The 14,863-nt window shown below is 44.0% G+C and overlaps 1 protein-coding gene across 1 annotated transcript in view; it reads left to right on the top strand.

The window, feature by feature from the left end:
• The window catches only part of PICALM (phosphatidylinositol binding clathrin assembly protein), a 104,346-nt gene extending 100,359 nt beyond the window's left edge, over positions 1–3,987 (top strand). The window contains exon 20 of the mRNA XM_045577685.1: positions 3,197–3,987. Within this exon, the coding sequence (XP_045433641.1) occupies positions 3,197–3,202 (6 nt within the window). The 3' untranslated portion in view covers positions 3,203–3,987. The remainder of the gene's footprint in view (positions 1–3,196) is intronic.
• The last annotated feature ends 10,876 nt before the right edge of the window (positions 3,988–14,863 follow it).

Below are 14,863 nucleotides of genomic sequence, written 5' to 3'. Positions count from 1 at the left end.
GACTGATGACCACTCTTTATTCCCAGATGATCTTCTCCTATGGATCACATTTCCTGCCTCCTTTCTGATGCATTACTGACAAAGAAAGATACAAAACATATGCTGTATTAACTTTAATTAAAATATAACAGGTGAGGTAAATTAGCTGTTAAATGCTAATTAAACCAGGTTATAAATCTATACCTGTCCATATCATTTTATGATCCAACTAGCAAAGCTGGTAGTGGCTACAGAGAAAGATAAGATTACTAGCAGAAGGCAGCTATACTCATTCCCAATCATTTTCAAAATTGTTTGATATATCACAGAGTATTATGAGGCGCCACTGCACTCAGCTTGATAACTCACTCATAACTTGCAGAAAGGTGGCACCACCGCTTCCGTCACTGGCCTCTGCCACTATCCCAGGACTTTCTCCAGCCACACTTGCTCCTTCTGTGGGTCTGACCAGCTCTGTTGGATTCTGTCTGAATAGGTTCTGAATGGAAAGGCTGCAATGTCATCTTCATGCAGTCTCAGAAAACTGCAAATAATTTCTTGCCCTTATGAAGAAGTAGTGTTCTATTTGGTGTGTCACAATTGGAAGTATTTTCTAAGTTGCTAGCTGGTATTTCTAGTCTAATTTTGGTATAAGCACTCAGTAAATGTTCCATTGTTATTGATGTAGCACACAAGTGTGGTTTTTATGCTGAATGAAACTACCCACATTGTCAAAAATTGTGTAAAGCTCTATAGTATTTCTTTTGGGGCAGCTATGACTGTCTTGAGGCAGAGAGCTAGAAATAGAGAAAAGCAAGGAGAAAGGTAAATAGAAACTTCATTCCTAATATCTTATTCAAATATCACTTTACCTGTGACAAAAGTAATTTCAAAGTTGGTTTTGAGATAAAAATTGCTATCGGAGAATCTCCTAGGGAGCTAAACCCCACCCTGCCTGAACCTTCTACAGCCAGACACCCCTCTTTCTCTCTTGAGTCTGGGCATTTGGCAGCTGTCCCGTATGACCAATAAGCATGTGTTGCCTTATCTTGCTCTTGGGCTGGGACTGGAGGGCAGAAAGTATCAGGAGAAGGGAGCAGCCCCCACTACCCTTCGTGCTCCTGAACTCCAGGCTTCCTCACTCGTGTGCAGAATTTACCATTGATTTCCTTGGCCTTTCAAGAACACTATGTGGAAGCATGAAGCACACTACCCTGGCTCTGCCAGCTAGCCTGGTGGCTGTTCTAAAAGAAAACGAAATCTCTTTTATGATCATTTTTGTCATAAAGTAGGTTCCTGACACAGAGCTAAAACTTCTAATTACCTAAGTGTTGAGAGCACCAGGAGCATCTTTTGTTTTGATCCTTGTATTTGACTTTTTGATACAGCACTCCTGAACCCTGGGAATCTCCTGGGTGATAGTAGTGAGGTGACTTGTCAGGCTCCTGAATAGCTTTAGAATGGGGGCTGGTCACCAAAAAGACCCAACCATGATTAAAAGCTTGGAACTTTAAGTCTCAACCCCATCCTTCAGAAAGGGGAGGGACTGGAGATTGAGTTAATGATTGATTATGCCTACACGGTGAGACTGTCATAAAAAGACCAATATTGCCAGGTTGGTGTGGCACAGTGGTTGAGCATCGACCCATTAACCAAGAGGTCACTGGTTGGATTCAGGCCAGGCCACATGCCTGGGCTGTGGGATTGGTCCCTAGGCATGCAGGAGACAGCTGATCAATGATGTTTCTCATAAATGTTTCTACCCTCTCCCTTCCTCTCTAAAAAAGCAATAAAAACTTTAAAAGTAAACGAACAATTCAAGGGGTTTGAGAGCTTCCGGGTTGGTGAACATCTACATGTGAGGAGAGTGGTGTACCTAACTCACAGGGATAGAAACTCCTACACTTGGGATTCTTCCAAGCTGTACCCATGTTCTCTCTTCATATGGCTGTTCATCAGTATCCCCTATAGCACATGTGTCAAACACAAGGCCCGCGGGCCAAATCCGTCCCGCCAGGCCTTGCAATGTGGCCCGCACCGCGCTGTCATCACTGCACTCCGCTGCGTTTCCATCCCAATGACAGTTTATGACTGTTCAGTAAACCATTCAGCCCGCGATTTAGGCTGGATTTTAGATTTTGGCCCCTTCTCTGATTGAGTTCGACACCCCTACCCTATAGCCTTTATTATACAATAAACTGGTAAGTGTTAAGTGGTTCTCTGAATTCTCTGAGGAATTCTAGCAAACAATTGGATCCAAGAAGGGGGTTATAGGAATCCTGCATAGCTGGTCAATCAGAAGTACAGGTGACAACCTGGACTTAGAATGGGCATCTAGAGTGGGGTGGGGAAGCATCTGTGGGACTGAGCCCTGAACATACGGAGTGGCATCTGAGCTAACTCTCGTTGGTGTAAGAATTCTTGATAGAACACCAGCTACTATTCTGTGATTGATGTGGTACACCTGGTATCAGAAGTATTAAAAAGGTGGACTATTTAATAATTACTGCTTTAGTAACATCCATTTGGAGAAGGGGCATTCTCTTCAACATATACCAATATAAATTCCAAATTAGTTAAAGAGATACAAGTAGGGAATTAGGAGGAAAATATAGGTGATTATCTCAGTCAAATAGGAAAGGGGAAAGGATATGATAAAAAAAAAAAAAGTTCACTGAAGATCAAATACTAATGACCAAGAAAAAAGTTCATCTTTAGTGGTAACTATTGATTTAAAATTTGCAATGAAAACAATAGTGCCCTCCTAGTGTAACACTATTCTTAGTGCTTCATATGTATATTTGTCCCTTACTCAAGTGTGTGGTGGAGACACACTTTTTATACCTGTTTTATAGATGAGGAAACGGGCCTGGAGAGGTCTGTTACTGTGTGATCTTGATTAAGTGGTTGAACTGTGTTCCTGAGCCTCTGGGTCTGCCCATACCCCTGTGCTGTAGACTGGTGTAGAGGATTTGTATACATAACAGCACAGGCAAGAGTGCACCAACTTCATCTAAAGCTGAGGGGCATATTAAGCCACTACAGCTTTGGGCGGGGGCATGTGAGGGGGGTTGACCATAGTTATCAGAAGTTTTGAGATTTCCTACCCTTTTCAGGAAATTGCACCTTTAGGAAGTTACCCAGGGAAATACCCTGCTGATCACATCTCCCCAGCTCTGGCAGGAGCCTTCTATGTTTGTAGGCGGTGGTGTGGGGTGATTAAGTTCTTTCAGGTGCACGGCCCTTTTGCACACGCCGCCCACCACCATGTTGATTTTCGTGCTCGGGACACCTGGGTCTTTGCACCTGGGAATCCTTTCCTGTAAGCAAGCATATCGTGCTGTAGTTTAGGTATTGAGGAACAGTAGCGTCTTGTGACATTTTCTTACTCACGGGAGGGTTGGTCTGGAAATGAAGTGGGAGGAGGGAGTCGACTGAAGACTACAAATACAGATCCCACATGCCTAGGAGGACCAGCTTTCCCGGTTGGTCACCCCGTAGCAGGTTTGACTGTCCTGAGATTTCAGAGGTAAGTGCAACTCTCCAGATCTCTCATCCTGGCTTGTGTATGGGACATCAGAGGACCCACAAGGCGTTTTTAGTTTCATGTTCAGGCAGCTTTTCAGCATGATTTTTTTTTTTTATTGCAAGCCTTAACATACATGTTTCCACGCTGGTAATTTCCCCCAAAGTGTTGCTTTCTGAGAAGGGTGGGGGTGGACTGATCCATCACAAGGGGATTCATGTGTTTGGCCCCAGTCCCTGCCCTTCAATCCTGTGCCTGTAGCTCACTGCCTATCAAGTGTCCAAGGCCTACAATCCCAACCCTTCTCAGCCGTTAAATGTCCATGTGACATAAATTCAGTCGAAGGGATATCTGTTAAAGCTGAAAGTCTGTCATATAATAAAGTAGGTTTTCCAAACATATTAAATAAGTGACAAAATAGTTTACCTGTTTTTACTTATTAGACACGTTTGTGTAATTAAAATTATGTATGAAAAGCTTAATTTCATAGAAAATTTTTCTATATGTATTACTGTAATTTTAAATTTATAATGACTAGGTCTAGTAAATGTTTGCACTCACTAGTCACCAGAGTAAATAAATGCACAGGGCGGAGTGGGAACATCAGGTGGCTTGTATTAAGACTCCTGCAGAAGGTCACCGCATGGGCCAACAACCAGTTACCATGTGTGATGCAGTGTGGTCACGTGCTAATCACCGAACATTGTTTGCAAGTGGTGACCCTTCGATTTAATTACTACAGTTGTAGACATGTAATATCTACTTATGTCGGCAAAATTATTAGTGTCTTTTCTAACATTTGACCTATTCGCTAAAATTGGTTAATAATGACGAATAAATAAAAAGTAACCTGTTAATTACCAGCTGAAGGGGCAAGCAAGGATATAGCCCAATTCCCCCTCCCAGTCAGTGGAACAGTGTCCACCTGGCAGCGGCCACAAGGAGCGGAGCAGCACTGACCTGAATGTTTCCCATGTGCCTGACTGCTAGCAAGCTTCGCCAGGCTCTGTCCTCGGTCTGCATGCAGGTCTTCCCCAACCCGGCTCTCTCCTTTCCCCTCTGTTAGAGATGCCCCTCGCCTACCCTGGCCAGGTGTGGCAACTCACCCAACAGGCCGCCATCCAGTCTTCCCCAGATGTAATTTATAAAGGATTGTCTTTTCCCTCCCATCACCCATGTGATTTTTTTTTGGACTAGCAAAGAACAGCATAGTGCTCCCAAGATTGGAGCTCCTACAATACATAAGCAAATCTTGGGTAAAGCATTTTAAAATTAACAGGGTGTTATGACATATAGACTGGAAGTTTTGCCCATTAAATCAAAGTCTGTTAAAATCAAGGTTTTTACTGTACCTCCATGATTGAAACTTGTGCTCGGGCTTTTTCTCTTCATTGCCTCTTAATAGAACTTGAGTTCTCTGCCCCTTTGCATCTATATTTTTTTCCTATTTTGCTGTTCAATTCCTAACACCTCTGGGAGGAAAAACTAGCAAATAATTATTTTTAGGAACATTGTGAATCGGACAGCCCTTTCAAAAAAATCATTAAAACCTCTGTATTCTTTGCTCTGTAATCTCACTTCTGGAAATCTAAAGATAATCTAAAAATAATTCAAACTATAGGAAATATGCAGAAGAATACCCATCACAGCAGTTATTCTTTGTGGAATAAGAAAAGGTAAATGTGGAGTCCTGAAGAATATCTCCATTATTAAAGAGTAGTAAAAAATTAATGGAGATCAGGAAAGAACAGTCAGAGCTGGAGAAAAAACAAGGGAAGAGATGTTAGGGACACAGCTGAAGTAGGAAATGGTGAACACAAGTGAAATATTCAGACCTAACTGTTGGCTCCAACAGTTAGAACTTAACACTTACCCTAGCCATATCCAGGCATTGGCAGGGGCAGGAGCCAGACTGCATGAAATTGAATGGGGTGAATTGTGCTGGTAAGACGCTTGGCTAGGAACTGAAAGAGGTAAAGGACAATAAGCTAAGGGCGGATAGGCCAAGGAAGCTTTTAAGATGAAAGTAAAGTCACTCTCCCTTGTTCATCCACTCAACACATGGAGTGCTTTCTAAGAGCCAGGAGTTTTAGGTGCAAAAATCAGTAAGACAGGGTTTTGCTTTCATGAGCTTATTTTGTGAGAGTAGGCAATGAGGTATTCTGTGGCTCATGAGGGCTCTAAGAAAAGGGTGAAAGGATAGAGTGATGTAAGAATATGGTACTATTGTATTTTTGTTTAGGGCATCAAGGAAGACCTGTGACAAAGTGACTTTTGAACAGACTTGAATGAAGTGAGGAAGTAAGATGGGAAGATGCAGACACTGGTTCCCCTTCCCACACAAGCAAAGGAAAGACCCATATCCTACAGGGGATTGTTCTTGGCTTCTCTGAGGAGCAGCAAAGATACCAGGGGGATGGAGCAGAGTGGGTGAGGGGTAGCTTGGTAAAAGTTGTGGGAGGATGGCAGTGGGCCAGGGCTTGCCAGGTCCTTGCTGAAGTTTGGCTTTCAGTCTGAGCTCGGACACAAATGCAAATGTTGGGCAGAGAGGACTCTTTAAAGACTTGTTGATAGAAGGACCACTGAGGCGGCTGTATTGAGAATGGACTTCCCTTATTTGACAAACACACTGATTATATGCTACATGTGAACCAGTTAACCTTTGATAGAAATCCAGAAGCCAGCTGAGAAAGTACATCAGAATAGGTAGGAAAAGCTGACATACTCTGGCTGTAAGCCTTGCCTTCACCACAGTACCATACAATGGGGAGGAAACCCCCAATTCCTGCTTTTTCCTAAGGGGTGAAGGATTTGGACCCCACATTTAGCAACTCAACCTTTAACACTCCCATACAAGGGATGGATCCCCAAACACCTCACTGTGAACACCGAGGAGGCTGTGTTTATGAGACCCGCAAGACAAAGGAGATCTAATGTACAACATGATAACTATAGTTGATAGCACTGCACTGTAATTTCAGTCTGAGTGTGGGAATCCACATATGTGGAGGGCTGACCTAAGTTATACACAAGTTTTCAACTATTTGGGTTGGTGCCCCTCGTCTTGTGTTCAAAGGTCAACTATATTGTAGAACTGAAACGTGCTGAGAGTTGAACTTGAATGTTCCCCCAAAGATAAATATGCAAGGTGCTGGCTTTGTTAATTCGGGAGGAATCCTTTCACAATGTATTCTGTAATCATCACATTGTGAACTTCAAATTTCTTAAAATATTATTTGTCAATTATATCTCAATAAAGTTAAAAAAAAAAAAAAAAAAAAAAAGGAAAGGGCCCAGCCAGAGTGGCTCAGCATTGAGTGTCGAACTATGCACCAGGAGGTCACAGTTTGATTCCCATCACGGCACATGCCCAGGTTGTAGACTCAGTCCTCAGTGGGGAGCGTGCAGGAGGCAGCCGATCAATGATTCTCTCCCATTATTGATGTTTCAATCTCTCCCTTCCTCTATGAAAGCAATAACAAAAAAATATTTTTAAACAGTTGTGTTTTTTTTTTTTAAGGAAAGAATGTACTAATAGCACTAATTAGAGTAGGAGCTGAGGAAGTTAAAAGAAGATGCAGATGTTTGCTGCAAAGTCGGTGGGAGGAAGGGAAGTGCTGAGATGAGGCAGGAAAAGGAAGAAAGGCAAAGGACTGCTGGCTTTGGACACATACAGGACAACTCACAGAAACTTCTTTCCTATGAATAGCATTCCTCTTCCCTCGGGAAAGCATCCTGTCTCTGTGGGAAGCCCTCCTGCTCAGTGAGCTGGTGCAGCAGGACGGCAGCGGTGTGGGCTCTGCAGCCATACTATGCACTCCCTCTCCCACTGCCTGTTTCTTCAGGTGGGAAATGGCGTGAGAATGCCTACCTCTTGGGGCTGTTGTATTGAATGGATTAGTAAATGGATGCATTTAGAACAGCCTGGCACATGATAAAGGTTCAGTGCATAATTGCTATCGTTTTTTATTGGGATGATTCTGGAGGCAAAACACCTGTGTTCAAATCCTGACACTGCCCCTTGACTACCTGGGAACTTTTAGAAAAGTTACTAAGTTTCCCTTCATCTGTAAGATGAGAATAATTATAGATCCTACCTCATAGGATTTCAAGAAGGATCAACTAGGTTAATACATGTAAGTGCACATAAGAAGCACATTTAAGTATATGCTGTTAGTATGACTAAAGAGCCTTTGAAACTGTCAGTGTGGGGAACCGTCCACTTCACTGTGTTTACATCGTCCGCCAAGTGCTGGGGAAGATCCCGTGAGCTGCTTCCAAAGCAGAGCCCTGACCCCTGACTCTGCACGTCCTCACACAGGCCGAGTCCTTGGCCCCGAGGCAGCCTCCGCGGTGCTGTGTGCGGGCGTGAGAACACTTCTTTGAAGACAGCCAGCCCCACCCATCTAAGTGGACTTAAGTCCACAGTTTTAGATGTCCTCCTACGAAACAGAAAGATTTCTAAAGTAGTGTGAACCCCATCCCCTATTTTATTTTAACCAAGAATAAATACCCAGACCTTATTTCGCACAGACTACGTTCTATAATATTATCAGAAACATTGACTTCTCGCAAGGTCATGTTTGTCTGTGTATTAGGATGGGGTTTGGCGGTGGGAAACAGCGCATCTACACTCACAGTAATGCAACCAAGACGGAGGTTTATTTTCCTCACTCAGAAGTCTGGGCTGGCAGAGCAGCTTTGCCCACAGGATGGGCAGGTATTCACGTTGAGGTGTGAGGCGTGCTGCTGTTTCCACATTTCTTAAGGTGCTCCTCCCATCTCACATCGACTGGCTGAACAGCTGAGCACATCCCAGCAGCAGGTGGATGACAGGAGGGGGAGGGGGAGGGAGAGGAAGGGAAGACCCAGACGTTGGCCACAACCTCTGCTCACGATCCATTGGCCAGAAGTTTGTCATGTGGCTGCGAGGGAAGACCCCACTCAGCCAAAGCAGCTACATGAGTGAATGCATTGTTACAGAAGCAGGGGGAGTATAGAGAAAAGCCAGTGGCCTCTGTCACAGTCGTTCGATTTTTATTAAAAGAATCTCTGGTTTCTTGAACTCTTTTCTGATCAAAGATTTCCAGACCCTACCATGTTGCATATTTTAAGTCGAGGTTTAAGAAAAGAATGATAGTTTTAAATGAAAATATTTCCAAGAAATGAGATGCTGGAAAGTGTCAAAAACTTTAAAAATGAACAACAGGCAAGTCTAAGCTGCTCGTGCTCAGTAAATGTCACACAACCCGGTGAAGGCGTGTACCTTCTCACCAGATTTGTCCCAGCTATGTTCCCACATTGACATGTCCACACAAACAGCACACAAGTCACAGAAGACACTCTCTAAGCGGCTGGAGGAAACGGCTGAAGCACAGATGAAATGGAGCAAAGAGCCTCGGAGACCTGAAGTGCATGGCACCCATGCCCCAGAGCCTGCAGGGAAGACAGAGCCCCATTTGGTGCCTGAGGGCTTTCAGGTAAACGTGTCTGGCCAACCCCCGTGAGTCACAGAGAGGGGAGCTCGGCACAGCTCCCCTCCCTCCTCTCCAGAGGGACGTGTAGCCAGGCCTACCATATTTTCATAGCTGAGACTGTCCAAAAAGATGGCCACGGCCCAAGAAGGCGAGAGGTCAGCGGGCTGAGCACAGGCCTAGAGGAAGGAAACGCTGTCCACGCCTTTTACTGAGAATCTGCGAGGGTATCGGAATGTGCAGTCCCTTCCGGAGGCATTGTAGCTGCTGCGAATCTGAACACATGTCTGTGTGAAGGATCTTTGAGAGTACCTTGACGTTTTTTAGTGTTTACTCAGATCATAAGATCAAAATGACCTAAAACATAACCAATCGCAAGAGTCACGGTGGGGAGGGGAAAAAAAAAAAAAAAAAGGCAGCCTTTCTGGGAACTGGAGCCTCACAGTCACAGGAATGGGAAATGGAAAGTCTTAATCGAGTTAAAGTCACTAATATTTAGAAAGCGTCCGCTGCCGGAGGGCACGTTTCCTTGAGTCTAGGGCAAAAGCCAGTTTTATTCCAAGAAAAATACAGAGAACTGTTGTGCCGAGAGATCTAGTAAAACAAGAGGGAATAAAGCTGGCCTTTGACAAACAGCTTTTTATTGCCACAGAATTCCCCAGGCCTCCCTCTCCGCTGAATGGCTCTAGTATCTGGCTACAGGACTCAAAAAGAAACAAAAATGGCACCACAGGACCCCGAGGGCCGCCCTCCCCCACACCTTTTAGAGATCTGGAACTGGGTTTACTACTTGTCCCTTGGGCCTGACCTAGATCAGCAGAGCCAGGGGCTGGCCTGGCAGACCCTCCTGCAAGGTGGCGGCTGAGTCCCTCTCCCAGGCTCCCAGGAGGAGCCAGCTCCTTAAGACAAGCGTGCAAGGCCCAGCTGTCCAGGCCTCACGGCGTGTGACTGATCCATCAGACACAGGCACTCTACTCTCCGTCAACCTTCACACCACCGACGTCTTCAGCCTTGCTTCCAGAGGTCACTGTGAAAGGTCGGGCATCATGTCAGCTGCCACCTAGTACATACCCTCTCTCTAATCCTTAAAGCAATCCTGCAGAGTCATATGGGGATTCGGTCCATGGGATGCAGAGGGGGAAACCAGGCTTGAAAGAGGTGAACTGACAGCACAGGATTCGAGGCAGCCAGTCCGAGGTGCTTTCCGTACACTGCCCTGTCCCTTTCCTCCATCTTCTCTCTTCAAACCTGTCTGGCTCCTGGGCCAACACCAGCCAGTTCCCGGCCTGAGGAAAAGCAGCCCACACCAATCCCTGACCCAAAACTTGAAAAACACCAACTAAAACTCAGGTGCTTGGTTACTCGGAAAACTGAATTAATCCTACATAGAAAGCCCCTAGTCTCATCTTAAATTTCTTTTTCAAATCCGTTATTACTAAAGGTGGTAAAGAGAGACTATTGGGAGATAGACCACCCACCTCCACTTGGAGTCCCTCACCTGCCTTCTCCGCTCTCCTGCTGCCTTCTCTGCCATTGCTATTCTCTGAGCCCCCGGACCCAGGCTCTCTCCCTGGACTGTGAGCATCCTGAGGAAAGGAGCGGTTTCATTTTGCTTCCCTAAAGCTTTACACACATTCCTGAACCAGGGACACTGACAGGAAATCCACAGGGCACAACACTTCATTGGGACTTGCTTTTGTCATTTAGTCATCTAACATAGCAACCCCTCTAAGCTGTTCAGAATCTGGAATGTTTAAAAAGACACACACCACCACCACCACCACCACCACCACCACCACCAACCCCACCCTGCATATCTGCTTTAGAGATGCTGCCACTTGGCAAGTTCTAAACACAAGCAATGATATTCACAGAGGAAAACACATTCTTCCCCTTCCTGTTTCAAAGGTTGCCTTTTCAGCTCTGACACCTTCTTGGCAGCCAACAAGATATTTTCTTAGGATTCAAGTTCGTACTGTGAAGGAGAAACTGCCACAGCTAACAGATCAATGCTGGGCTCGTACCATGTTGTGCCTGGCTCGTTTTCCTAATCGCATGATCTGCGCGTTCCAGATGAGAGAGACCTGCCGACACCAGGGGGCTGCCCACGGCCTTCACTTGCTGGTCCCTGGAAGCTCTGCCATTTGTCCCCGAGAAAAGTTAGCACGTCTCCCCAACCCCATCCCCATCCCCACCCTCACCCGCATCTGCTAAAAGTAAAGATAAATCTTGTTTATAGAAAGTTGACATTTCTTCCTTAGTACAGAACACGGGCAAAACCACAACAGCTTTTCCAAGGACGTTTCTGTTCCTGTGACCTTTGAAACTCGGCCCTAACAGAGTATTCTGCCTTCCTGTCGGGAAACACTCTTTCTTCTGTTCACCCCGGAAGACGTAAACATGACCTTTGAACTTCACGGAATGGATTGGGATGTGGGTGCTTGGGGGACAGTTTGGGGGGGGTGTGTGTGCGGGGGGGAGGGGGGGAAGAAGCTTTTTTCAAGTATAAACTACATCAGTCTAATAAATCTTACGTGTCCGGCTTGATGAGTGTTTATAAAGTGAACGTATCCATGTTACCTGCCATTCAGATCCAGAGGTGGAACTCAAGAGGGAACATATCTGCTAAGAAGGGCTCCTCGCGGACACAGATGTATAACTGGAGTCTAGCAGCCACTGTTTACAGGGAAAAGCGACAGACTGAGCGGTCAGCCGCCTGCACTGTGTCCCTGCTGTCCGAGTCAACCCTTATGAGGGTGCTCCTGGTACTGTCTTTTGACCAATAGGACTGAGACCTGTCCTGTCCATTTGGAACTGCTACCTATAGCCTCATTTGCATGTATACTGACCAATCAGAGTGGCTCCATAATAACCAATCAGAAGTCAAGAAACCGGCCAGTCCTCTGGCACATCTACACAATGGAATACTACGCTGCTGTAAAAAAAGAAAGAACGCTTACCATTTTTGCACCAGCATGGATGGACCTGGAGAGCATTATGCTAAGCGAAGTAAGCCAGTCATAGAAAGATAAATATCACACAATCTCACTCATTTGTGGAATATAATGAACAACTTAAACTGACGAACAAAAATAGATCCAGAGACATAGAACTATCGAACAAATCTATCTAACCTCAGAGGGAAGACAGAGGAGAGGGGGCAGGTAAGAGATCAACCAAAGGACTTGTATGCATGCATATAAACATAACCCATGGACACAGGCAGTAGGGGGTTGAGGGCATGTGCTGGGGGTGGGAATGGCTGGGGATAGGTTGGTGGAGGGAAAAGGAGACATATGTAATACTTTAAAAAATAATTTTTTTTTTAAAATGGTCAGACAGGGCAATGTTATTTGGATTAATCAGACTGTGCAGGTTTAGATGTCTCATTTGCATAAAAATGGACTAATCAGAAACTAGGGTGTGAACTTCCTCTATAAAAGACTGCCTACCTTTTGTCTCTTCAGAGTGCACTTTTGTTTTTTGTGGGAGGCTGCCTTTCCCTGGTTTGCAAACTGTTCACCTGAGTAAAGTTTCTCCTTTTACTGCACCCTGATTGGGGGTTTCTGTTGGCATGAGATTGATGGCAGAGACCTTTTGTTAACAAAGATGAACAGAAAACTCCTTTATGTACCATTTTAGTCATTCTCCACCACAAAAGTAGACATTATTCTGACTTCTGTCATCAAGATTAGTGTACCTGTCCTGTGTTTGAATGTTGTACAAATAGGGTCATATCATATATGTCCTTTTGTGTCTTTTTTCACTCAATATTACATCCATAAGATCATCCTATATACTATCCACATTTGGCAGAAGTTTGTTATTTTCTATTACTGCACAGTATTCCATTGCATGAATATAGCACAATTTATTTACATACTAGAGGCCTGGTGCACAAATTTGTGTGTGGGTGGAGTCCCTTGGCCTGGCCAGGGATCAAGGCCTATCTGGGGGGTGGTCAGCAGTGGGGAGGGACCATGGGAGGTTGGCCAGCTGGCAGGGAGAAGGGGCCTCAGGAGATTGGCTGTGGGAGTGCACTGACCACCAGAGCGAAACTCCTGCGTTAAGCATCTGCCCCCTTGTGGTCAGTGAGAGTCATAGCGACTTGTCGACTGGTCATTCCAGTTGTTCTGGTCGTTCGGTTGTAATGGTCTCTTAGGCTTTTATATATATAGAGTCTACTGCTGATTGTCATTTGGGAAGTTTCAAGTTTTTGGCTATTATCAGTAAAGTTGTTAGGAACATTCTTATCCAGGTCTTCAGGTAAACATAAACACTCATTTCTATTCCACATTAAGATGAGTGGAACTGCTGATCATGACATATATATTTAGCTTTAATATATACATATATATATATTAATAAATAATACTGCATATATATTCCAAAGTGTTTGTGCCAATTTATGCTCCCACCAACAATTATATGGGAATTCAAGTTGCTCTGTATCCTTGTCAATATTTACTATTTTCAACTTTTTAATTTTAGCCATTATATTGGGTATATTCTGCTATCTCATGGTTTTGCTTTTCCCTGATGAGTAATAATGTTGATCTCCTTTTTATATTTATTAATAATTTGTGTTTTTTCCTACTGATTTGTATAAGTTCTTTCTATGATTTTTTTGTAAGATACATGCATAGGAAATATAGTTTCCCAGTATGTAACTTGCTTTTTGACTCACTTAATGGTATCTTTTAAAAAAAAATCTTAATTTTTTAAAATTCTCACTTGAGGATATGTTTATTGATCTTAGAGAAAGAGGAAAAGAGAGAGAGAAGCAGACAGAGAGAGAGAGAGAGAGAGAGAGAGAGAGAGAGATATCAATGTGAGAGAAACATTAATCCGTTGCCTTCCGTATGCACCTGGAGATCAAACCTGCAACTTATGTATGTGCCCTGACCAAGAATCAAACCCAGAACCTCTTTGGTATACAAGATGATGCTCCAACCAACTGAGCCACCCAGCGAGGGCAAGAGATATCAATTTTAATAAAATTCAATATTTTTATAGTTAGTGATTTTATGGCATTTTTCCCCCCCAGGAAGGTGAGCGACATAGGGAGCAACAGGTTTGGGAAGCTGTGTAGAGCACTGCCATGTCCACATTTACTGACACACCAGATGCAGTTTTTATTTTTTATTTATTTTCCCCTCCTTTGCCCCCCTCCACGCAGACCCCTGCCCTCCCCTTCTCCTGGCCCTACCCACATTGTTGTCTGTGTGCATGGGTTACGCACATATGTTCTTTGGCTATTCTCTCCATCTTCTATATGGCCCACCCACCTCCCCTCTGGTATCTGTCATTCTGTAACATGTATCCATGACTATGGTTCTATTTTGTTCATCAGTTTATTTTGTTCATTGGATTCCACATATAAGTCAGATCAATGATACTGTCTTTCTCGGACTGGCTTATTTCACTTAGCATTATAATCTCCGGGTCCATCCATGCTGTCTCAAAGGTTAAGAGTTCCTTCCTTTTTAAAGCAATGTGGTATTCAATTGTATAAATTTACCACAGCTTTCATATCCAATAATCAACCAAAAGGGTATTTGGGCTGTTTTCAGATCTTAAATGTTGCTGCTTTGAACATAGAAGTGCATACATTCTTTCTGATTGGTGTGTTGGTATTCTTCAGATATATTCCCAGAAGTGGGATCATTGGGCCAAAAGGCAATTTCATTTTTAATTTTTTGAGGAAACTCTATACTGTTTTTCACAGTGGCTATACTAGGCTGCATTCCCACCAATAGTGCACAAGGTTCCTGTTCCTTTTTCTCCACATCTTCACTAGTACTTGTTATTTTATTGATAGTACCCATTCTGGCAGTTGTGAGGAATAGATATCTCATTGTGGTTTTAATATGCATCTCTCTGA

The sequence above is a fragment of the Pipistrellus kuhlii genome, unplaced genomic scaffold (genome assembly GCF_014108245.1).
Source record: "Pipistrellus kuhlii isolate mPipKuh1 unplaced genomic scaffold, mPipKuh1.p scaffold_m20_p_9, whole genome shotgun sequence".
Taxonomy (NCBI): Eukaryota; Metazoa; Chordata; class Mammalia; order Chiroptera; family Vespertilionidae; genus Pipistrellus; species Pipistrellus kuhlii.
Note: the sequence above shows the minus strand (reverse complement) of the source record. Positions and strands in the feature narration are given on the sequence as shown.